Genomic DNA, 22,863 nt, shown 5'->3' with positions numbered 1-22,863 from the left:
CTGTCCAAAGGAGTTATTTTACCGAAGTGCAAAAGGAGGATGGAACGACGGCGCAGAGACGCATTAGCCATATTCCGAGGTTGCATGGCGGAACGCCCCTTTCATGCCATCCCCTCCTACCTTTGAATATCACAGGAAAGATAGAATGTCCCGTAGAATTCACCGACAAAGATTCGGAATTACGTTCTGGGCGTAAATTAGTTAACGAATTACAACGCTCAATCTTCGCTTCTTTATGAACTGTACCTCTTCTCATCGCTGAATCGTGTATCATCTTGCGAGGTGTTCAAGTTCGATTAAATGACAGTTAATGAAGTTTGAAAGTAAAAATGATATTTCTTCGGTATTATCCTTTATTCGAATATTTACTGGAAAATTAATTTAGTCTGAAAAAATTTAATTATAATTTAGTTAATTTACAGCGTATGCCAAAAGAAAATGTATGGGTACCATAATTGCTCGAAAAATCTAACAGGAATATGTATGTAAGTACTTTAAAGACGATTATTTCACGTAGACTTACACTACATATTTGATTCAGGCAAATTTGAACAGTTTAAAAGTTATAAATATTTATATTGTAAATTCGATCAATAGTAAAATTTTAATCGAATATGTAACTTAACTAACTTAATTAAAAACGAAATGGACATGTACATAAAAGAATCTCGTTCATTTTTAATTTATTTAAAAATACATGTAATTCAAAAATTTGTTTATTTCTTATTTAATAAAAACAAAAGAAAAATTATCTCTTAAGATAATAAATTTAAATTGATTTTATGTAACAAGTATCTATTAATATTGCTATGGAAAAAAGTTATTGACTTTTTATCCGTTATAATTAATGTGTATCGTACATATGGTGTGTAGAACAAAAAAAGAAAAAAAAGAAGAAAAGGGAGGTAACACAAATATACAAATTTTCGTAAGTATTTGAACTATACTATGTTACCAACAGATATACTCGAAATTGGAATTTATATTTTATTCTACCATACACGTAAAGCATTAAATCATTTATTCAATGCTTCTCTTCTTCACATACGTATTAAAAGACAGATGCTGATACGAAGAAAACAATGAGCCGGACTATTTTACATAATATTTTCCAAACAATAAATGTATCGATTCAATTTACGACTGTTAATCAACATTTATCAACTTATTTCTCAAGTGTTTCATTCTACTTACAAGATGATAATTAAATAATATTCTACAACAGCCATGATACAAATATATAACATTTAAAAAATATTGGTTCCAATGAAATGCAAGTATATTCCCGATCATAGTATTTCTTCTTACATCTAAGAAAAATTTGAAAAACGTTTGCTACTTGACGAATGATGACAAAATGAGTATGTAATTCGATGAAGGGAATGAATTTATATCTATATGATGACAAGTAAAAAGTGAAATATTTTCTTTGAAAATTGTAAAATTCATTCATACACGTAAAGTGTTGTGTAAGAAAAACATCTTCTCCTTCGTTGGACCATTCAATGTACGTAATATGTACAATTATTATAAGTACATTTAATACTAGCCATTATTTTCATCTTTTGTTTCGTCTACCTTTACTTCCTCCTTCTTTTCAATATCATTCGTGTTTTCGTAATTTTCATCCTTGTCGGATTTCATGGAAACATCAGCCGGTTCGTTATTCTCTGATTCTAAGTTCTTCTCTGGATTTGGATCACGATTTTCTTCTCCTTCTTCCGTCGACTGTGGAACTTCCGCTGTTGTATTTAACGTTGCGGATCCATCAAAATTTTGTTGATGTTTTCCGAGACCTACTTGCACTTCTATAAGTTCGAGCTCTTCGACCAATGCCTTCTCCCTTCTCTCGATCTCCTCTGTAATATAGAACAAATGCATATTATAATTCCTTTTATTTAAAATTTATACTTAACGCTCTTTATCGAAGTACATACCATGAAGTTCTTTCGCAGATTGTGCTAGTAGAATATCAGTTTGTGGGTGTTTACGCTTTGGTACGTAATAAATAGGAGGTTGGGCACGCGTTTTTATAAACGAAGCAAGTGGTAATTGTGCCGCGCGCCAATCCTGAAATTGTCGGCTGCGCGCCAATTTTGCCTCTAGTGCTCGGACTTCTGCTAGTTGCCGTTTACGCGATAAGAATAATTGTTGTCTTTCTCGTCGTAATTCTTCCTTTTCTCTCCTTCTGGCTTCTTCTACTCTTGCCTCTACTTCTGCCTTTTTATCTTCCTACAAAGGATCGTTATTTTCAGAAATATGAAAAAATATTCTTTCTCGTATCAAGTAGAGAAATATACCTTTGCTTTCAGTTTAGTTTCTTCTTGCCGAAATTTCTGTAATGTTCCTAAAAGGGCACCAAACATTCGTTTATTCCTTTGCCTGCTACGTTCATCTATTCTTTCCCGTCTAATAACTTCCTGTCTAGATGGAATCTCTCTCGGTGTTGCTATCACCCTCGAAGACACTGCTGGCTAAAATACCCATTCGATAATAATACTTAAAACAATGTATCGGTGAGAATAAGCAAATTGTTATAGAATTCTACCTTAATAACATTATCATCTTCATCAGCACTATCGTCATTATTAGAAGGAACACGTGCACTTAACCGACTGAAAACTGTTTTTGGTTCACCATTTGAACCTTGCCATCTCCTTTTCCCACCAGGTAGTTCATTGTTGACAAAATCAGAAACAACACGCCTTCTATCCTCTTGCAATGGTCTCTTTTGTGATAATCTACTGAAATTATAAATGAAGAAGAATATTTCAATAAATATACACATAGTCTTCTTTTCCTATTTTAATAAGGTTACATAGTTAAGTGGAACGAATATTTATCACTACCAAATTTGGTAATTATGTATCGTGCACTTAAGCAAATAAAGCTGTCATTACAACATTACTACGATATCGTAATTAAATACAATGAGATCACGTATAATTTAATAAAGTGGAAATTATCGAAATGAAATAGGTTATGTTTGTAGACAACAGTGTTTCATTCAAAGATTATTGAATTATTGGGCAAGACGTATATTCTATGAAATAGCACTTTTCTGTGATGGTTTAAGGGTGTTTGGAAATAAATTATTTAGAATCTAACCTGGGTGGTGGTTGTAGCGGACCGTTTTCTCCATCAGGGAGATCCCGGCCCAAAATCTTTCGAATACTTCGATCGAGTCCCCGAAGACCATCTCGAGCGGCTTCTAATTGCGCTTCTAACCTTTCGGCACCCCAGGCCTCTTGTGTATCTAATTTTCTCATTTATTTATATCTCTGTACGTTCACTTAAATCGCGAAGTCAATTTATTTAACAATTGTTGTCGAACCGCATTACTGTCGTGGAGCCACCTACAATTTCGTTCCTTTTTCCAAATCGATAAGTCTCGGGATTTTTCCTTGCGCTTGTAGATCATACCTCTAGTAAATTTCTCATAATGCTAACTTAATATATTACAATTGGCTGAATTTATATATAAGAAGTCTAGTCTTTAGGATATTTAAAAATTTGTTGTAAATAGAAAGAAATAAAAGAAATGATGAGATTGAATTTTGAAAGATGGTTTTTAACCAAACTTACAATATCATATATACTTGCATATGTATTACTTGAAAATATGAATTAATTAATTGAAAAAAATGTAAAAATATATTGTGTACAAAAAACAAGTATAATTTTTATTGTTATTCAACTTACATTTTATGTATTTTTATTAGAAATATTCTCTTCTTATTCTCTCTCTTATTACACACATGTGTATAGGCCCATAAGATCTATTGGCGGGCAAATTACAACCTGTACACACATGCTTCGAGTAACACAGTGCCTTGTTAAATAATAACTAATAATATCTGTTTTCCTTATATTAATTGATGACATATTGTTTATAATTAAAGCTACTTATAGTTTACGTAATTGATTATCGTACAAAATGACAAGTTTACAAAATACAGGGAAATTTCGACCGTTTAAGGAAAATACAGGGAATAATCAAAATCAAGAAGGAAATGCATCAGGGTAATTAAATCGTAATTTAAAGTATATTATGGATTACTAGTATTTTTGTAATTTATTCACTCTTTTTACATTTCTTTAGAGAGATTTCAGGGGGCAACAGGGTAAATGAAGTTAATGAAAATATAAGAATAGATGGTTTATATGGTTTTCATAGAGTAACTGATACGAAGGAAAGAACAGGATTTCTTATCAATATGCACGCAGTAAATATAAAAAACCATATAAAATATTATGAATTGCTTTGTAATTGTTCCTTAAATTATTTTACTTTTTTATAGACAGAAATTATGGAAAATGATAAAAGATTAATGAGTGGTGTAGACTATTATTTTTTAGAAGAAGACTGTACTAGATTTAAAATTTCCTATCCCTATAATCCATATTTTTATATTTTATGCAAAAAGGATACATATGAGGAAGTTTCTACTGGTTTAAATAAAAAATATACTAATTTAATACATAAAGTACAGACTATTTATAAAGAAGATCTTGATCTGGTATGATAGAATTAAAAGTGGGTATAAAAGATGTTGGAACTGATAATTCTTTATCGTCTCTTTTTAGTCAAATCACCTCATTGGTTTAAAACAGAAATATTTAAAAATTTCTTTTATTAATACTGTGGACTTGAATAAAGTAAGACGTGGTATTATGAAAGCTGTAAAGTTAAATAAGGAACGTGAAAAACATAATACCTATTATTCAAACATGTTATCAGATGTACTAAATACAGAACAAGGTACGGGAGATATTAAGAAGCAAACCATAGATTTTATGGATAATATTCTTGATATCAGGTAATATACTTTCACTTATATGTTGAGTATAATATTCATGTTAACGGTATGCATATATTTCTACAGAGAATACGATGTACCACATCATGTTCGTGTCTCCATAGACATGAAAATTTGTTGTGGTAACTGGTATTCTGTGAAAACAAGAGGAAATGATGTACCAACAATTACAAAGAGAGATGATCTTATTGAACCACCTGATCCAATTGTTTTGGCATATGATATTGAAACTACAAAACTTCCTCTGAAATTTCCAGATGCTGATACTGACCAAATTATGATGATCTCATATATGATTGATGGACAGGTATGAAAAATGTCTTATTTTAATACTTATTTGATGCTTTAGGTATATTTTATACATATCTACATTTTCAGGGGTATTTAATAACAAATAGAGAAATAATTGCAAATGATATTGAAAATTTTGAATATACCCCAAAACCGGAGTTTGAGGGATTTTTTACTGTTTTCAACGAACCTAATGAAAAGGCCACAATAAAAAGATTTTTCGATCACATAAACGATATTCGACCACATATATTCGTAACATACAATGGTGATTTTTTCGATTGGCCATTTGTAGAGACTAGAGCAGCTTTTCATAACATGGATATGAAAGACAGAATTGGTTTTTCTAAAAATCGTGATGGTGTTTACAGCAGTAGACCAGCCATGCATATGGACTGTTTATGGTACTGCAATATATAAAACTAAATTTATTGAAACTATCATATAGAATTGCAGAAAGAACGATTGCGTAAAGAGCTTTTTCCAATATATAATTTTCATTGCAGTTGGGTCAGGCGCGATTCGTACCTTCCTGTAGGTTCTCAGAATTTAAAAGCCGTAGCAAAGGCAAAGCTTAGGTATAACCCAGTGGAACTGGATCCCGAAGATATGTGTAGATTGGCGTCTGAGGACCCAGAGACTCTCGCAAATTATTCAGTTTCTGATGCGGTTGCAACGTATTATCTTTACTATAAATATGTTCATCCTTTCATATTTGCCCTGTGTACCATTATTCCTATGGAACCAGACGAAGTAAGTTATATAACAAGCTATAATAAAGGTGATATAAATTATATTTTTCCATTTACAGGTACTTAGAAAGGGATCTGGTACATTATGTGAATCTCTCTTAATGGTGCAAGCTTTTCAAGCTAACATTATATTTCCTAACAAACAGGAGCAGGAATTCAACAAATTTACGAAAGATGGTCATTTATTAGACCAAGAAACGTATGTTGGAGGACATGTTGAAGCTTTAGAATCTGGTGTTTTCAGAGCCGATATTCCTTGTCGTTTTAAAATAGTACCAAGTGCAGTAGAAGAATTAATAAATGGCGTTGAATCTGCATTAAAGCATGCTATAGAAGAAGAAGAAAAAGTGCCCATGGAATTGGTTACAAATTTTGAGGAAGTGGTTGAAGAAATTACAATGAAATTGAAAGGTTTAAAAAATCAACCATTGAGATTAGAGAACCCCGTAATATATCACTTAGATGTCGGTGCTATGTATCCAAATATTATTTTAACCAATCGTCTTCAACCATCCGCGATGGTCGATGAAACTGTATGTGCTGCATGCAATTATAATAAACCAGGAGCACTTTGTCAAAGAAAAATGGAGTGGATGTGGAGAGGAGAATATTGTAAGACAACAAGATGCGTAAATATTATTTGTTAAAATTTAATCTTACATACAAACATATATTTTTACTTGGTTTCAGTTACTGCAACTTTAAGTGAATATCAACGAATGCAGCAACAACTTGAAAATGAAAAATTTCCACCGCAATTCCCAGGCGGAGCTCGTAGGGCATATCATGAATTATCTAAAGAGGAACAAGTATCGTATGAAAAAAAACGACTCACAGAATACTGTAAGAAAGCTTACAAGAAAGTTAAGATTACTAGCATGGAAGAAAGAACACAAACGATTTGCCAAAAAGAGAATTCATTTTATGTTGACACTGTACGAGCGTTTAGAGATAGGAGATATGAATACAAGGCGCTTACTAAGATAGCTAAACAAGAAGTGGCGACAGCCGTAGCAAAAGGAGATGCTGCTGATATTAAATCTGCTAAAAATCGAGAAGTACTATATGATTCATTACAACTGGCACACAAATGTATCTTAAATTCCTTCTATGGATACGTTATGAGAAAAGGGTATGTATGTTTATCTTTTCTTATATTTAAAATTATTAATACAATGTTCGGTATGTTAGGTCTCGATGGTTTAGTATGGAGATGGGTGGCATAGTATGTTACACGGGAGCACACATTATTATGAAAGCTAGAGAAATTATCGAACAAGTTGGTCGACCTTTAGAGTTAGATACGGATGGAATTTGGTGTGTTCTACCAGCATCTTTTCCTGATAATGTTGTCGTTCATACTACTCACCCAAAGAAAAAAAAATTGGTAGTATCATATCCGAATGCTGTTCTTAATTTTATGGTGAAGGTAAATCAGAATCGCAACAACATTTTTTTATTAACTAGAGCTCCTTTTTTTTTATCATTTTCATATTATTTATAGGATCAATTTACTAATGACGTATACCATGAACTCGTCGATCCTGAAAATCTTACGTATAAAATTAAGAGTGAAAACTCTATATTTTTTGAAGTGGATGGTCCCTATTTAGCTATGGTATTACCTGCAGCAAAAGAAGAAGGAAAAAAATTAAAAAAACGATACGCAGTCTTCAACTTCGACGGTTCTTTGGCTGAACTGAAAGGTTTTGAAGTAAAACGCAGAGGTGAACTTCAGCTAATAAAAGTTTTTCAGACGTCCGTATTCGAATCTTTCTTAAAAGGTAGCACATTAGAAGAGTGCTATGCATCAGTAGCTGAAGATGCAAATTATTGGCTTGACATTCTTTATAGCAAAGTAAATATCCAATATTGTTGATTCTGTTATATGTAACATATTAATAACTAAATATATATATATTTATAGTGTGCAGATATGCCAGATTCGGAGTTATTTGAACTTATATCCGAAAACAAATCAATGTCACGAAAATTGGAGGAATATGGAAGTCAAAAATCGACGTCTATTTCTACTGCTAAAAGATTAGCAGAATTTTTAGGTGATCAAATGATTAAAGATGCTGGTTTAGCATGCAAATACATTATTGCTAACAAACCTCAAGGCGCACCAGTTACAGAACGGTAGGGATGAAGTTTTGCTTCTGTATGAAGAAAACTGTGTATGACAATAAAATTATATATTTCGTTATACAATTAGGGCAATACCATTAGCAATATTTCAATCGGAACCCGCAATAAGAAAATACTATTTACGAAAATGGTTAAAAGATTCTAGTTTACAAAGTGACAACATACGGGATATTTTAGATTGGAGTTATTATATTGAAAGACTCGGAAGTGCTATTCAAAAAATTATTACAATTCCAGCAGCAATGCAAGGAGTATTTATCTTATTTATCTAGATATTTGAAACTTCCTAATTTAAATATAACAATAGGAGAATAATTCTTTTTTAGTTATCCAATCCGGTTCCTAGAGTGAAGCACCCGGACTGGTTGCATAAAAGAGTAATGGAAAAAAGTGCAACGCATAAACAAAAAAAGATTACTGATATGTTTACCATGATGCCTAAAGATAAAGAAAAAAATATTGGCGATCAAAATATAGAATCATCTGAAACATGCGATATAGAGGATATCGCCGGGAAACCCTCAACTTCTAAGCAGTCATTGCCAGTTGTTACTAAAAGAAAACGACAGTTTTTAGAAGGAAACGAAGCAGAAAATACAAATAAAAGTTGGAAAGAAGTTCTAGGTTCACCACCACCAATGGGAACGACAAAGGAAGAAAGATTAAAATGGTTGGAATTCCACAAACAGAAATGGGCTCATCAAGCTAAGCAAAGGGCTGAATATCAGAAGAGCAAGAAGAGTAAGCGTTCTAATAATGATGGAGATGAAGTTTCTTGGGGTGTTGCAAGAGATACCAATACATCTACATTGGGTGGCTTTTTCAAGCGAACTCAAAGAAAATTGCTTATGAATCCATGGCAAATTATTCAAGTAAGAAAAATGTTCTTTTTTAACAATGATATTTAAAATTTAATAATTGTATTGAATGATTTAAATAATTAATTTATCGGTTTAGATATCAGCAACAAACAAGCCTGGTTTATATCGATTATGGGTATTAGTCGATAGAGATTTACATCAATTGCGTCTTATAATACCTCGTATATTTTATGTAAATACTCGTAAACCTAAACCTAATCCAGAACCAGGTAAAAAAGTATCTTGGAAAGAAAGCAAGAAAGTTCTTCCACGATCTCGACCTATATATAATTTATATCAATATACTGTACCGGAAACACAGTTTCAATTATATAGTCAGTGAGTTTCATTCTTTAAATTGTTTGACGATATTTTATATTTAATTATCTAAATTATTCTAATTTGTCCGTAGGGAGCTTTTAGAAGATATGAGTAGACCAGAAATTGAAGGAATTTATGAAACTCAAATGTCACTAGAGTTTAGAGCTATTCTTCAATTAGGATGCGTTTGTACAGTTGATCCTAAGGCAGCACGAACCATGGCAGATGGTGCAGATACATTTGCCCTAGATCAATTAGAATACAAGAGTGTTGCTGTGCAATCATATCTTAAAAATGTAATGGTATTTTAACTTGTAATTTTTTCTTTGGTCTAAAAGAATATCTGTTTTATTTCAGCTGAATGAAATTAATTATATTTTCTTATATCATCATTGGAGTTCAAACCATCAAAGAGCTTTATGGGGACTATTTTTAAATGCAACTAAAAGAGCTCATATATTTGTTTTGGATTCTGTTTCGTCAAATCAGATGCCTAATATGAACACGTTGTACATTCAAGAACGGGATACAGTGTATAATTTACAAAATCTGAGTTACACTTTTACTAGTCTGTGAAAATGATTACAAAAGTAATTCTTTTGCAGTATATCCACAAATGGGGAAGACAAAGTAAAATTTTTACCAGAGTCGATGCGATTCGAATTAAAATTTGAAACAAACTTTCAACAAGTCTGTCGTATTTTACAAGCAGTTATAACTACATATAAAAACGAGGGACATGGTGCAACAGTATTTATTATTCAGACAGCTTTAGGTACATTTTATTTAAATTTATATGCAGAAATTTTTCATTAAATTTTTGTCATTTATTTTATTTTTCTATTTTACGTTTTTACCTTAGATAAAACGACATTAGTAACTCACATGCCATTACTTAATGACTTTCCTCTAATTAGCACCTATGTACAAGATATCGAAACTTTATACAATACACTGGAGTGGCAGAAAGTTGGTGCGAAAACGATGTTACGTCATTACCTTAAGAGTCAGCAAATTTATGAATTAATGACAGAACAATGTAGATTCCTTCATGTGCCAATTGGAAATATTCCTGCGGATCCTATTGTTTTTGGTGCAGACTTATTTTTTGCAAGACATTTGCAAAAGAATAACTTTGTATTATGGTGTTCTCCAACAGAAAAACCAGACTTGGGTGGCAGCGAAAATGATGATAACAGGTTGCATTTATGCTTAAACATGAAATTTGAATTACTGCCATTATATTAATATATGTAATCAATTACAGATTATTGACAGATTATGAAGAAAGTTTACATTCTGCTGCAAATAATGCCGGAACTTATTCTAGTGTTTGTATTGAATTGGAGATAGAAAGTTTAGCAGTAAATACATTATTACAGCATCACCATATTCATGATATTGATGGAACTAGTAATTTTGTTGCATTCCACACTCAACAACAGACATCTGTTCAAGTATATAATTTAGAAAAGTAACGTGTTAGAAAGCGTATAAGAATATATTTATATGTAACTCAAAATTTCCATAGGATATGGCAACACACGATGGCATGACAAGTATAATTCCTAATTACGACGAAACTGTTCTTTGCAGTCCTGCTTTTAGAATATTGCGAAATATGGTAAACACATGGCTGCTAGATGTATCAGTTCATAAAAATATATTTGCAGATTATCAAATTATTCATTTTTACAGGTAAGCACGGACATCTCTATATCAGTGCTACATCTATTCTTTTTTAATTCGTAAATTTATACTTCTTAGATGGTTACGTTCACCCAGTTCTTTACTTTACGATCCTGCTTTGAAAAGGACTTTGCATACCTATATGAAAAAATTATTCGCTCAGTTATTAGCAGAATTTAAAAATCTGGGATCCATAATTATTTTTGCCAATTTTAATAAAATCATCATTTGTACCAAGAAAAGGACAATGAGTGATGCATTAAACTATATGGAATTCGTTGTTCAAACAATACGCGATAAAGAATTATTCCACAGTATTGAAATAACTTTTGAGCAGTGTTGGGAGTATTTAACATGGCTTGATGTAGTAAGTAAAATTTCAATTCTTTCGATATAATAATAAATGGTATACTTTAATATATAAAAACATTTGTATAAATTAACAGCATAATTATGGAGGTATAAAAGGAAAATTACCAAAAGATATAGAGAATACTACGGATACAAATAATGAAAATGCTGAAGACGAGAATGACGGCGAGGTAAGTATTTACTAAGGTATATAATTCTTTTTTGTTTTCTTTTTGTGATATTTTCATTGGATTTTCTCTGTTATTAAGCCTGAAATAGTAATGAACTGGAATTTAATGGAGTGTCTCCCCAAAGAAGCTGCATGTCGATCAAGCTTTACTGCTATAATAGCGGGATACTTCCATGCAATTTATCAGTTCATATTGGAACACGAATTGAATACTACTGTAAGGCCTAGAAACTTAAATAATTTAAGTCAATTATCACACAACTGCACAACTGCACAACTTGGATTAGGATCACTTGAGAATACCGCAGAATTTGCTAAAAAACTGATAAAGGGAGATATGTCCCAAAAACTATTTCAGTAAGTATAATTGTTTTACTTTATCATTATATGAAGAACTTGATTGGCATATTTTATTCAATTATGTTATAGAATTGTACAGAAAATACATAAAAATCTTCCAGAAAAAACATTAACCATTGAAGAATATCCAAATTTAGATTTAGATGGTAAAGACAGTAAGAAAATTAATCCAGCATTGGAGTTAATAAAATCAGTTTGTAAGGTATTTAAACACGGATACAAATATGTTAGGATTATTTTACGAGGAAAGTAAATGAAAATTAATTTTAATGTCAGGTTTTATCTCTGGATGCAGAAGTTGAAAACGAAGTATACTATTTGCGAACAAACATGTTAAAGTTAATTAGAGTTGGCAGTTTCAGCGATCTAGTTGATTGGAAAGATCCGTGCATTTCTTTAGTTGTGCCTGAAATTATTTGTAAAGTATGTAATCACACAAGGGACATCGATCTTTGCAAAGATAACTTTTGTACCATGGATCAGGATAGGTAATGCACAATATTATAAAAGCTATGTGTATTCTAGTACATAATACTACTATTTGTATAGGTACATATGGAAATGTCCTCTTTGTAAAATGGACTATGACAATGATGAAATAGAGTTCCTTTTGATGGACATGTTAGATCATAAAAGTATGGCTTACATGTTGCAAGATTTACAATGTTGTAAATGTAACGAAATTAAGAGGGAAAATATGAACGAACTTTGTTCTTGTTCTGGAAACTTTAAAACTTTGATTCCTAAAAGTGAAATAGAGAAGTTTATGAAGATCTGTAAATCTGTGGCCATAAAATCTAATATGAAAACATTGTTAGAAATAATTCAGAATACAAAAGTTCTTGTAGATACAAAGTAATTTATATGTTTTTACTGTGATTATATCTAATTTAAGCAATATTAAGGAAAATAAAGTAACCTTATATTTATAATTTTACATATACATATATTTCTACAACTATTTATCAAGTATAACAATTTTAATGTTTTAGTTTTATATATACTTGTAAAGAGTTATGTAATATATTCATTTTTCCACTACTGGAGCTGAAAGAAAAGATCTTTCATGTTTTATAATACTTTATAATTGTAAAACTTCCAACTTGTTTAACATAATATAAAATACTATACATACTCCTATTAATAATTTAAGTAATGAGCATACCTTCAAATCTAAATTTTGGGAACTCTTTTGGATCACCCTTTATATCATATTGTTTCCGAATTCTATCAAGCTCAGATTGCTTCTCTTTTTGAAGTTCTGGAGTAGCATCAACTAACTTTCCACCACTAAATTTATGGATTGATATTAAAACATAAATTGATATTAGAACACTTGTGTTGAGATATTTTACTTTTACTTACGCGCTTTTTGCAGAATATTCGCGAATTTTGTCTAAGAAAAGTTGTTGTATAGGATCTGTAGCCTTTTGAAGTGCTGGTGCAAGAATACCGATGTTACGTTTGATAACTTTTGGTACACTTGTAATGATTCTCTGGATAAGCATTTTTCTCTAACAAATCGAATATAAAATGCATATTTAATTATAGAAACTCTAAATGAAAAAATGATAAAATGATAAATGACAAAAAACAAAGTCAATAACGAAAATTGTTTAACATAGATTCAAATTTCTAAATGAAAGAAATGCTATACAAGATTTCTCTTATGTAATATAGGTTACGTTTATTACATAAGATATAATAAACAGAATAAAACATGATAAAAATTTGTCGAGATACAAAAAAGATAAATAATACTGTTAAAAATCGTAATATGAATTTAAAGTACTATACTTTTACCTTTTTATTCGGACAGAACCTACGAGATACTTGTCGTTACTCGTTACCCTAGAATATATGTCGATATATAGAATGTACTCTTAGTTATATATGATAAGCTTCACCAATAGGCTATGTGATTGGTTAAAATTGCACAATATAATGAATTAAAGATATTAATATTTTAAAAATAAATCTATCAAAAAGATCAAAATATTTATTTAGTTATCTATTTCTAAATAACACTTATATATTTATAATAATAGTACCAGTATAAATTGGTCCACCCTATCGAGCTCATGTTTGTATTTCAGGTTTATATTTTTAAAAGTTTACATTTTAATTTTTATAATATGCATTAATAAAATAGTAGGTAAAAATTGAAGTTAGTGTGAACCATCTATTTATTTGTATATCCCGACTGCAGTAATGTTCCAACGGAATGCGCAGAATACGATAACGAATCAGAGGAGAATGCGTTCGACATCAGTGATTGGCTAAAGGTACTGTGCCGCGGGTGGGGAGGTGAAGCCCGCTTTTAGTTTCATTCATGAACGCCTGAGTCGAGGCCATAATACACTTGTAATCTGTATTGTGTACGGGTATACCGCGTTAGTGCTGCCGATGTGCGTGCGCCTCACAGTCGTACACGTGATTCTTGTTTTGTGTTCGATTCTTGTTTTGTGTTCGATTCCTGTTTGGTGTTTTTCGTGTACATTATCTGGACAATTGACACGGTTGCACTCTTCACTGGATTTTACGTTGGAAAACAGGTAAGTGAACACGTTAAAAGATAGTCCACCTGCGCGCTTTCTGCGTGATACGAGCGCGCGAACGCAAATCTTCGAAACTTCTGAATTGTACTGGTCTTACGTTAGGCCAGAGTTTCGAGTTTTATTAATATGAAAACGATGTAGCAGTACGAGACGAAGAAATTCTAAAATATTACAACAGGGTAGAACATAGCGTCAGAAAAGAATACGCCTACGTTCGGTTAGGCCTATATTTGTTTTGACGAGTGTTCTCTTGGTTACTTTGCATCCCACGGAAAATTAAGATACGTATATTATAATCTAAGTACGTTACATGTACAAGCATGTCACAGGTTTTATTTGTTTATTTCTATCGGTTGGAGCCGAATTGGAGGTAAATAAATAGAAGTTTTGTTTTCCGTAAATATGCGTTTACATTTTATTTTTTGTATTTGATGTTATCTCTGTGTAAAAAAACGAATTCTTTTATATCATAGTTTTCGTATTATTGTATTCACGAACGTATTATCTTGTGTAAGCTTACCGTACGATTTAGGAGATATTCGATTACTTACGTCATATCGTTTATTCATATCTCTGTCTCGCTTGAAATATATTTATTTGAAGAAAAATTGATTGCACAATAGAGATAACGATTCTATTGTACTCGGTCGCGACTTGAATATACATATGTATGTAATTTACATGTTTCAAGTAAGGTTGTTTCAAAGTGAAATTCGACACTTGATGTTTGCAAGAACATTTCGAAGATTAAGCCTCTCGCATTGATTCGTATCGATCGTAAATATCTCGTACCTGATAATCGTATCACATTTTACGTTACTTGCAATTTCTTTTTTATCATTTCGACCAACGTACTTACTGTTCGTTTGTGGAATCTTTTAATAATAATCTTTGAGTAAGGTGTTTGTCGGAAATTGTTTTTTTGCATACATAATTATAAATCAAAAAATAAATATATCGATAACGCACTACAAGATACAATATATCGAAGTGATACAGAATCGATATTGTGTTTAACGAATGAACATATCTTATAACACTTCGATAATAAAATTCTATTACAACATTTTACAATTATTTGTGATTTTTATATCAAATAACACGCAAAATGATGTAAATATATATGTAAAAAAATCTCATTAGTTTTTATATTCTGAGACTAGTCTCTTATAGAAATATCCAATAGATCATTATTGCCAACCTAATCGAGCTCATAAAAATTTATCGATTTTTACTAAAGCATTAATCTAGATAGTGTGATAATATTAGGCTGTATTTTTGCGAAATATTTAACCCAATATTTTAGACTCTGACAAACAATTTATGCCAGATCTGGATCATTTTTTCTACGGTGTCTGCGTAACATATTTCGCTGGTAACGCGTGTAGGTAATATTTCCGTCGAACAGTATTTGGTATACATACAGACAGAGACGAGAGAAAAAGAGCGCAAGGGAGGAGGAGGAGGAGGAGGAGGGGGTAAAGAGATAGGAAACGCAAGGGGGAGAGAGAGAAATAGTGTGTTGGACAGTGTAAGTTAAACGCATACGAGGGGATGGCTAGCCTGGCAATTTAAAAAAGGAACGCGATGCCCTCGGTGTTGGTGGGTCGAATGGTTTTTGTACACTTTCTCGGATCTCGGGGAGTACAGCATGGCAACGCTGCGACCTACCATGCTTCTTCCCTCGTTTGTCTCTCGACTGTTTCTTCTTTCTACCAAAGACGCGACAAATATCAAAGGCCAGAGAAGACACCACGATGACAAAGCTCCGCGAACGTTCTGACATCGCACGAGGGATAGAAAGGAAGAAGGGAGGAAGAAGATGTGAGGAAAGGGATGTAAAGGGGGGAGAGGGAGCAAATGTGCTAGAGAAAGAGAAAAAGAAACCGTTGCGCGTTGATCGGTTTAAAGACAAGACGATCCTTCTTTTGCCAAATATGCTTTCTGTTGGAAAAACTAGAAAAAAAGAGAACTTCCACTTTGAGGTAAATTGTTGCTTCTTTTTTTTAACAGATCAGTATATTTATCATATACACAACTGATTAATCGGTCAACTATTGCTCGGTAATCGTTAGTAAATTATACTCTTCAAGGATTGTAGAAAATTCTAATCTAGCTGCTAAGTAAAATTTGTTTGGTTAATTGGTAACGAATCTAAGTCGGTAGATTTAAAAAAATACACTTATTCGGAAAAAAATAACTTTCCATTTTATATCTTAAAACTCAAGATTGACAATCAATCCTGTTTTGCCCTAGATTTTGATCACGTGATGTTATTTACCACTCCTGACTTGACTCGTTCAACAGAGTATAGTCAATTGTATGATGTTTGCAACAATACGAGTTCGAGTGACAATCGTTCGATAATAGCGTGCCTTCGATTCTCGAACGAAACGTTTTTTTTTACGTTCAAATTTTAAGCTGGCAGTAGTGCATCGGTAGTTCGTGGCGCGTTGAGGTGGTGATACGAATTCGGAAGTTGTGGATGGAAAAGAAATATTATGTCGGTTTTAATAAGTTCGAAAGTCAAGCGCGTAATGAGATTTTTCCCCATATGGGTCCTTCGTGGGTGCTGAAACTTGCATACGGGTCCATGTATCCCGTGCATGGAGAACCTGGAGGAACGTCTGCCCGCATCTGGAAACCCAGCGGCAGCTCCTCGAAAGATATTATATTGCTCTTTCGCCGGAGTTGAAACAATAGACACTCCAGCTTCTCGAAGGACGATCCAGTTTATACACGGTGTCTCAGAAAAACGAAACGCACGTAAGAATTTTGTACATATTTGTTCTTTCCGCCATTTTGTTATCGTTGAAAACGGTAACAAGTCATAAATTTCCTTTTATGAAAATAGTTCAACTTCTTGTAGTGTTTTTCAAAATAGTATTATTTTCCCTTTATTTGAAGTTTAAATTTATTGTATTGATTACATTCTTATATTATTGTTAGCTAATTAAAAAAAAAAAAAATGGGCATCCATTTCCAAGGATATCGTCAATATTGCATAATCACAAGACATAATAAAATTATCTTTCAATCGTGGAGTTCTTTTGGAAGGATAATAAATTTGTTTAAGATAAAGGTATATAACCCTTATAATTTTATATAAAACTTTAATTAGATTATAGATGATAAATAGCTCAAATAACTTTTCAAACGAAGAACTGTGTCTGAAACTATGTTTAAAGATATATTAGTACAAGTAACCATTTGTCTTCTTTCCCTCTTGTCTCTCCTACTTCGGTTCCATTTCATGGTCAAGAAAATGCAAGAGTTCTCGAGGTAGTTCTAACTCGGTAACTTCGATGTTACCTGTGTGCATGAAACATTAGAGTGATCCATTCCTTCATTCTTTTTTTTTTTTTTTTTTTTTGTTCCAGTTAGTGAGTAGAAAATTCGAAATGTTATATTACATAGGTATTCTATGGTAGAGCTTTGTCTATTGACGAATGCCTCTCTGTATGCGATTGAGGAATTCGTGGAGTAAAATAAACCAACAGTGTTACGACTTTACCTCTCCGTATCGAACGATCTTTTCTTTCACTTTCATCGTTCGGAAATGCAGGTAAATGCATCTGAGTGGAAACGGCATCCTCGTGTTTACTCGGAAGTCGGCCGAAACACTTTAAAGCTTGAAACTGATCGCGTTCCCTTTCAGAGTCCCACTGATAATCTTCAAGTATATCCTAAAAATGTAGGAAACATGTATGTGTGTAATGTATACTTGTATATGTAAGAACAATATTGAGAATTTCAATAATTAGATGCTGTAACGTATTTGGAGTCTACGTTTTGGGCTCCTAGTTCTATATTATTCCATTGTTTATATAACGCATAATATTTCGTACCAAACTTTATATATTGCAAAACACATAATTAAATTTTGAATAAAACCTGCATTAATTCTAATGTATTTAATTATTTTTTCTTTCATTCTTAATAGTAATCAGCCATCAAGCAGAGTCTTATCTATCGTTGAAAGATTGAGAGATAACCAGACGTTGTAATTTAATTTGCACTCAATATGACAAAACAAATTTCCATTGGAATATTTTGCAGCAAATTCTGGAAGAATCTTTAGTGCTTCAGCTTAAGGATGATCATTAATCAATGTCAAAGTTGTTCTTTCGACATATGGTTTTCCTTGTCGCGCAATAAAGTGATTTGAAGTTGACCAATCGATAATGGTAGATTGTTATTCTGATATCAGTTTATCTGAAAACGTATGTATTTTTTTATCAGTATACAAGCTCCTAATTAACTTGCTGAATTCGTTTCTTTGGGCTTGAATCTTTCCTTTGTTCTTCGCTAGTGGTCGTTTCTCAAAAGTCTCCGTTTAGATAAACGAATCCAAGAAATCGTATCTTTCGACGAGTTAAATCGATAGGCGACTTGGAGATAAGAATCGCTATCAGTTGGATCACTGAATGAATATTTTAAGCGTTATTAATGTCGTAGTTGAAAACAACATCGTGGGAGTGAGGATTTCGTTGACCGCCTTGGTGAAAATCCTTGAAATTATTTTAGGTCAAGCCTTCGCAACATTGTCGCAGACGTTATCTATAATTAAATTTCATTCAATTAACTTGTCATAAGAATATTCATCGAAGAGTTAACAAAAAGTTTGTCAGCTGTAAGATAAATTCACACGATAGGATCATGGTTGGCCCATGGTTGACCTTCCTTCGAAAATGTTTCTATGCTTCTAATGAAAAGATGTATCTACTCTTTCTTTTTGAGAAGTTATTGGCACCTTGTATCAGGGAGAGGGTTAAAAAAAAAAGTTGAATTGCGAGGCTCTTTGTAGGCTGTGAAGCAGGAGTATTTCGGCCGTGTACAAAGAGCCGTGAGAGTCGATGGCGGTGCTCGAGCACTTTTCCACCTACCATCTGTCGTTTGGGCTTCCAGCCGGAGTAACCTGATCTTTGTAGAAACCAGAGTTCGAAAACCTCCTACGTTAGTGCCTGTAGTTCCTCGCATCCCCCTTGCCGCGTGAATCTTTTTAAAAATTGCACTTCTAACTTGCTTCTTGCTAAACCCTTATATTCTGTTGTTGTCTGAATCACCTTATCCTATTCTGTATTCTAACTGCAGCTTTGACGCTTTTCTTTGGTATTCGAGTCTTTTAGAAATTATGGAAAATAATTTTCTAACAAAGACGAAAAGCTGGAGAGCGAAGTCGAATCGTGGTATTCGTTTGGTCGCGAGCAACAGGCATGATGATTTCTCGCGTTTTAGAGCAACCAGCGTGGTAAAAGGAAGACTCGGGTGGAAGAGTAGGTACGTCATGTGGAAGAGAATTTACTGTGCAGGTTGCAAATAAAAAGGAACGGTGATTTAGCATCTCCAGGCCGCGTTCAAGAGGCGCGTGCGAGCGTTCGTTGCACGGGGAATGTCTGTTTTTAAGGCGAGTTGCGACCGCTATTAAGCGTTCAAAGCGCGACTTATGCTTTTCACGTGCAGCCACCGCCTAAATATCGAATTTACACGCGGTGATTCGAACAAAACGCCCTTTGCACGCCAAGCGATCGTTCCTTCGTGAAGGAACGAGCAAATTTATTCGTACGCTATATGTTGTGCAGAAACCAACTTATAGAATGGAATAACTATAAAAGCCTTTAACTCTTTGCTTTACGATATTTTTAATCTTTGATCTTGTGAATTAAAAATGAAGTTAGAATGAAATTTTAATAAAATATATATAATAAAATGAAAACTTTGTTAATACTCGTTCATCACAAGTATAATTGAATATTGTATAAGGCAGGGAGTTAAAATACATTGATTTTGATATTCTTTGCTAAAATACAATCTTTTTGCAGCCAATATGGATATGGAATCCCTGTACGACTACGGGGAGGAGGAACAAGACTTCTACGAGGAGAGTCCTGGTACCAGGAAAGGTTACCCGATCGATCACAGATCCATCAAGGTCAGTGATACTCTTTGATCGTTCACTCGAGCGGAGCAAAGACGGAAGGAAGACGATCGACGCTTTTAACCGCACACGATCCACAGGTGACACTTAATTACACCCGGTCTAAATGTGAAACGGCGCGTAATTTCGAAATGTGAGAGGTTTGATCTCTGTTTTGATCTGGGATTCTGCAGCCGCGTGATCGCGTCGCGACGTTATTTTCGGAACTTCCTTTTAATGTCGCCGCTCGCGCTGCCAGCCATTTCCATTGTGTAATTATCATCGATGCGACACTTCGAACTCGCGATCGTTTTCCTTTCGTTTTATTCTCAGGATGAAAATGACGGTTTATGCAAAAATAGAAAGGAATGTAAAAATTGTAAAAGATAATGGAATGCCAGAAGCTGCTTCGAATGTTTCTGTTATATCGAACCATCTAGCTGTAGTTGTTATTAGTCTCGTGAAAAAGAATGTAAATTGTTTATGCATAGTTGAAAGGAGCTAGCTATTCTCAACTTGATATTCGAGGAATTGCTACGTTTGGTGGACAGATTGACGGATGATTTAAAACTTTTTAGATTGTAACTAAATACGTTTACTTAACGAACAATCTAACCACGATCGACGATTTTTTTTTTTTGCAAAATTCTCGAATATTTAATTCGAAAAGACAATCCTACCAAAACCACCACGGAGCAGCGAAAATTTTCCAACATCGGACAAGTATGCTGCATCGTTTTGAAAATTATTAATTAACTGTGATGGCTTGTTAGGGGCGTTATCGTACAGGAAACGCGATAGTTTCTAATAAATAGAAGATAGAGAAGGAGAGGACCGTCCGAAATAGGCGAATCCCGCTCTATTTTCGCGGTGATAGTTGACGTTGGCAACTCCGTTGGCAGAGCTTGCGATTGTACGAGTGCCAGTAACAATTCGTTCCGTAGCTGCTCTCCGCCTTCGTTTCATGAATGAACGTAGAGCCAACGATCGTTTCTCATCCCCTCTCGCCCTTCCATTCCTCCCTGACCTCACGTGGTCACCGTCTAACACTTCTAACGCGTTCTCCTTTACTCTTGATCCTTCTTTCTCCGTTCTGCGTGCTTGCGTGCTTCTCTCTGTCCTGTTCTTCCTCCTCGTTTCACTCGGTTGCGCCCTGACCATCGGTCTCTCTTTGTCCTCGCCTGTTCGATCGCTCTCTTCTTTCTTTTACCGTGTGCTCCCTCCTTGTTCTTCCTCCTACTATTTCCCCTTTGTTTTATATTCCTTCGGGCTCCTCTGTCGGGGCAGACACGAAATCTTGGATAGCGTGCGCGCTTATGTAAGGCGTGATGTTTAATTGATAGCTCGGTTGGAAGACTATGTAAATGATCATCGTGTAATGGGTTTATACAAGTTTCGAATTAAACGAATAGCTATGTATACGATCGTGTAATGGATGTTCAGGCGATTTCACGTTGCATTTTAAGTTTCGTTAGGCAGTTAATCGAAGTCCGCGTGTAAGTCTCGTCCTCTTCTCTCACCTCTTCCTTGGTCGTTGTCTCGGTCCGCTGGTGCTCGAAGAAGGCGTCTTCTTGCCGTTTCTTCGTCTGGTTTCGCCTTGTTTAGCGTCTGCTGGCCCCCATCTGTTCCGACTGCTCGGATCAGGTCGACTTTACTGCCAGTTTACGCACTTTTGCTTCGAGTTTGAGCAACCGACTTGTTCCTCGATACAAACCCAATATGGTGGATAACACGTTGATACGTTCGTCTTTTACGTTTCAAGATTGTGTAAGATTTTAAAGTGGAAAATCTATTTTCGCGACGTACGTATTACGACGATGTATTATTCTACGACTAAGATCGATGGACTTTGACAAATTAATAAAGATCTACTCCATCTCCGCAGTGTCATTCGTCGAAAGAAATCATCCCGTAGGAATCGTAAACGGGTTAGCTCGAAGGGAGGAAGAAGCAAAAAGGAGGTAGCAGCAGGAAGGAGGAGTAGTAATCCTTCGAAAGCGAAAGGGACGTGGAAGAGACGGGAAAGTCGGTGAGTTAGTTAAGAGGAACGGGATGTAGGGACAGGCGGGAAGAAACGCGTGCACGGCTGCCGGTGCTCGGGGGAGGAGAAAGGAGAAATCTAAGTCGCCAGAAATAGCATCCCTTCTCGCATCATGTAGCCAGACCTTCTGCATGCGCCGTTCGTTCTAGTCGCATGCACCGTTGCCTCACCTACGTCACACGCTCTCTCGCGCCCGGTGCATCGTTGTCCTCTCTTCGCCTCTGCTCGACTCCCCTCCTCTCTCTCTGTCGACTTTGCTTCTTTTCATTAACGAGCCGAGGGTTGACGGAGCAGAGCAACGTCGTTATACAATCTAACGGACATCTCGCGGCGATGCATGCGTTAGGAGAGAACCCTCTGTCACACGTAGAAGCTTAATGCAACTCACCGTCCAAGATTGAAATTGAATTTTTAGAATGACTTTTAGAGGTGCGATGATTCAGTTTCGTTTCGTTCAGAGGGTTCTCGCAAGAGTTCTTGCTTCTATGAAAAACTATTTTGGAAATGCGTGGGTCACGTTTTCTTGACAGAAGGTAGGTTCTTTTTCTAGAGGGAAACGTTG

General features: G+C 34.2%; 4 protein-coding genes across 10 annotated transcripts in view; 2 read left to right on the top strand and 2 right to left on the bottom strand.

The window, feature by feature from the left end:
- Window positions 1-666: 666 nt before the first annotated feature.
- Window positions 667-3,441, bottom strand: Pnn (desmosome associated protein-like protein pinnin). Its single transcript, XM_072001474.1, has 5 exons — window positions 3,109-3,441; window positions 2,549-2,741; window positions 2,301-2,474; window positions 1,938-2,232; window positions 667-1,859 (listed from the first exon to the last, which is right to left on the bottom strand). The coding sequence occupies exons 1-5, from the start codon at window positions 3,267-3,269 to the stop codon at window positions 1,546-1,548; spliced, it is 1,137 nt and encodes a 378-aa protein (XP_071857575.1). The 5' UTR covers window positions 3,270-3,441; the 3' UTR covers window positions 667-1,545.
- Window positions 3,442-3,709: 268 nt separating this feature from the next.
- Dnapol-epsilon255 (DNA polymerase epsilon catalytic subunit 1) lies at window positions 3,710-12,722 on the top strand. 3 transcript variants are annotated; one of them, XM_072001444.1, is made up of 27 exons: window positions 3,713-4,023; window positions 4,103-4,226; window positions 4,302-4,520; window positions 4,588-4,820; window positions 4,887-5,127; window positions 5,199-5,515; window positions 5,618-5,864; window positions 5,923-6,475; window positions 6,554-6,995; window positions 7,055-7,292; window positions 7,368-7,721; window positions 7,791-8,005; window positions 8,082-8,265; window positions 8,341-8,886; window positions 8,972-9,213; window positions 9,287-9,491; window positions 9,553-9,728; window positions 9,801-9,970; window positions 10,058-10,394; window positions 10,463-10,652; window positions 10,727-10,893; window positions 10,963-11,251; window positions 11,331-11,426; window positions 11,505-11,782; window positions 11,855-11,987; window positions 12,062-12,273; window positions 12,335-12,722. In XM_072001444.1, the coding sequence occupies exons 1-27, from the start codon at window positions 3,938-3,940 to the stop codon at window positions 12,642-12,644; spliced, it is 6,804 nt and encodes a 2,267-aa protein (XP_071857545.1). In that variant the 5' UTR covers window positions 3,713-3,937; the 3' UTR covers window positions 12,645-12,722. The 3 variants fall into 3 exon arrangements, with proteins under 3 accessions (XP_071857546.1, XP_071857547.1, XP_071857545.1); XM_072001445.1 differs by lacking the exons at window positions 11,331-11,426; window positions 11,505-11,782; window positions 11,855-11,987; window positions 12,062-12,273; window positions 12,335-12,722 and having other exon boundaries at window positions 3,710-4,023; window positions 10,727-10,819; window positions 10,963-11,200; XM_072001446.1 differs by lacking the exons at window positions 11,331-11,426; window positions 11,505-11,782; window positions 11,855-11,987; window positions 12,062-12,273; window positions 12,335-12,722 and having other exon boundaries at window positions 3,710-4,023; window positions 10,727-10,819; window positions 10,894-10,964.
- On the bottom strand, window positions 10,836-13,747 carry LOC139986268 (ATP synthase-coupling factor 6, mitochondrial). 2 transcript variants are annotated; one of them, XM_072001481.1, is made up of 4 exons: window positions 13,589-13,747; window positions 13,151-13,299; window positions 12,951-13,075; window positions 10,836-11,022 (listed from the first exon to the last, which is right to left on the bottom strand). In XM_072001481.1, exons 2-4 carry the CDS (start codon window positions 13,291-13,293, stop codon window positions 10,985-10,987), a joined length of 306 nt encoding a protein of 101 aa, XP_071857582.1. In that variant the 5' UTR covers window positions 13,294-13,299; window positions 13,589-13,747; the 3' UTR covers window positions 10,836-10,984. The 2 variants fall into 2 exon arrangements, with proteins under 2 accessions (XP_071857582.1, XP_071857583.1); XM_072001482.1 differs by lacking the exon at window positions 10,836-11,022 and adding an exon at window positions 12,706-12,832.
- A 378-nt stretch (window positions 13,748-14,125) lies between these two features.
- Pnt (ETS transcription factor pointed) overlaps window positions 14,126-22,863 on the top strand; it is a 144,176-nt gene continuing 135,438 nt past the window's right edge. Inside the window, exons 1-2 of one of the 4 annotated variants that reach the window (XM_072001465.1) lie at window positions 14,126-14,340; window positions 20,166-20,275. In XM_072001465.1, coding sequence (XP_071857566.1) covers window positions 20,171-20,275 — 105 coding nt within the window. In that variant the 5' untranslated portion in view covers window positions 14,126-14,340; window positions 20,166-20,170. Of the gene's footprint in view, window positions 14,341-20,165; window positions 20,362-22,863 lie in introns of those variants that run through there. The other 3 variants (XM_072001469.1, XM_072001467.1, XM_072001466.1) reach the window with 3 other exon arrangements.

This window comes from Bombus fervidus, chromosome 4 (genome assembly GCF_041682495.2).
Source record: "Bombus fervidus isolate BK054 chromosome 4, iyBomFerv1, whole genome shotgun sequence".
Taxonomy (NCBI): Eukaryota; Metazoa; Arthropoda; class Insecta; order Hymenoptera; family Apidae; genus Bombus; species Bombus fervidus.
Note: the sequence above shows the minus strand (reverse complement) of the source record. Positions and strands in the feature narration are given on the sequence as shown.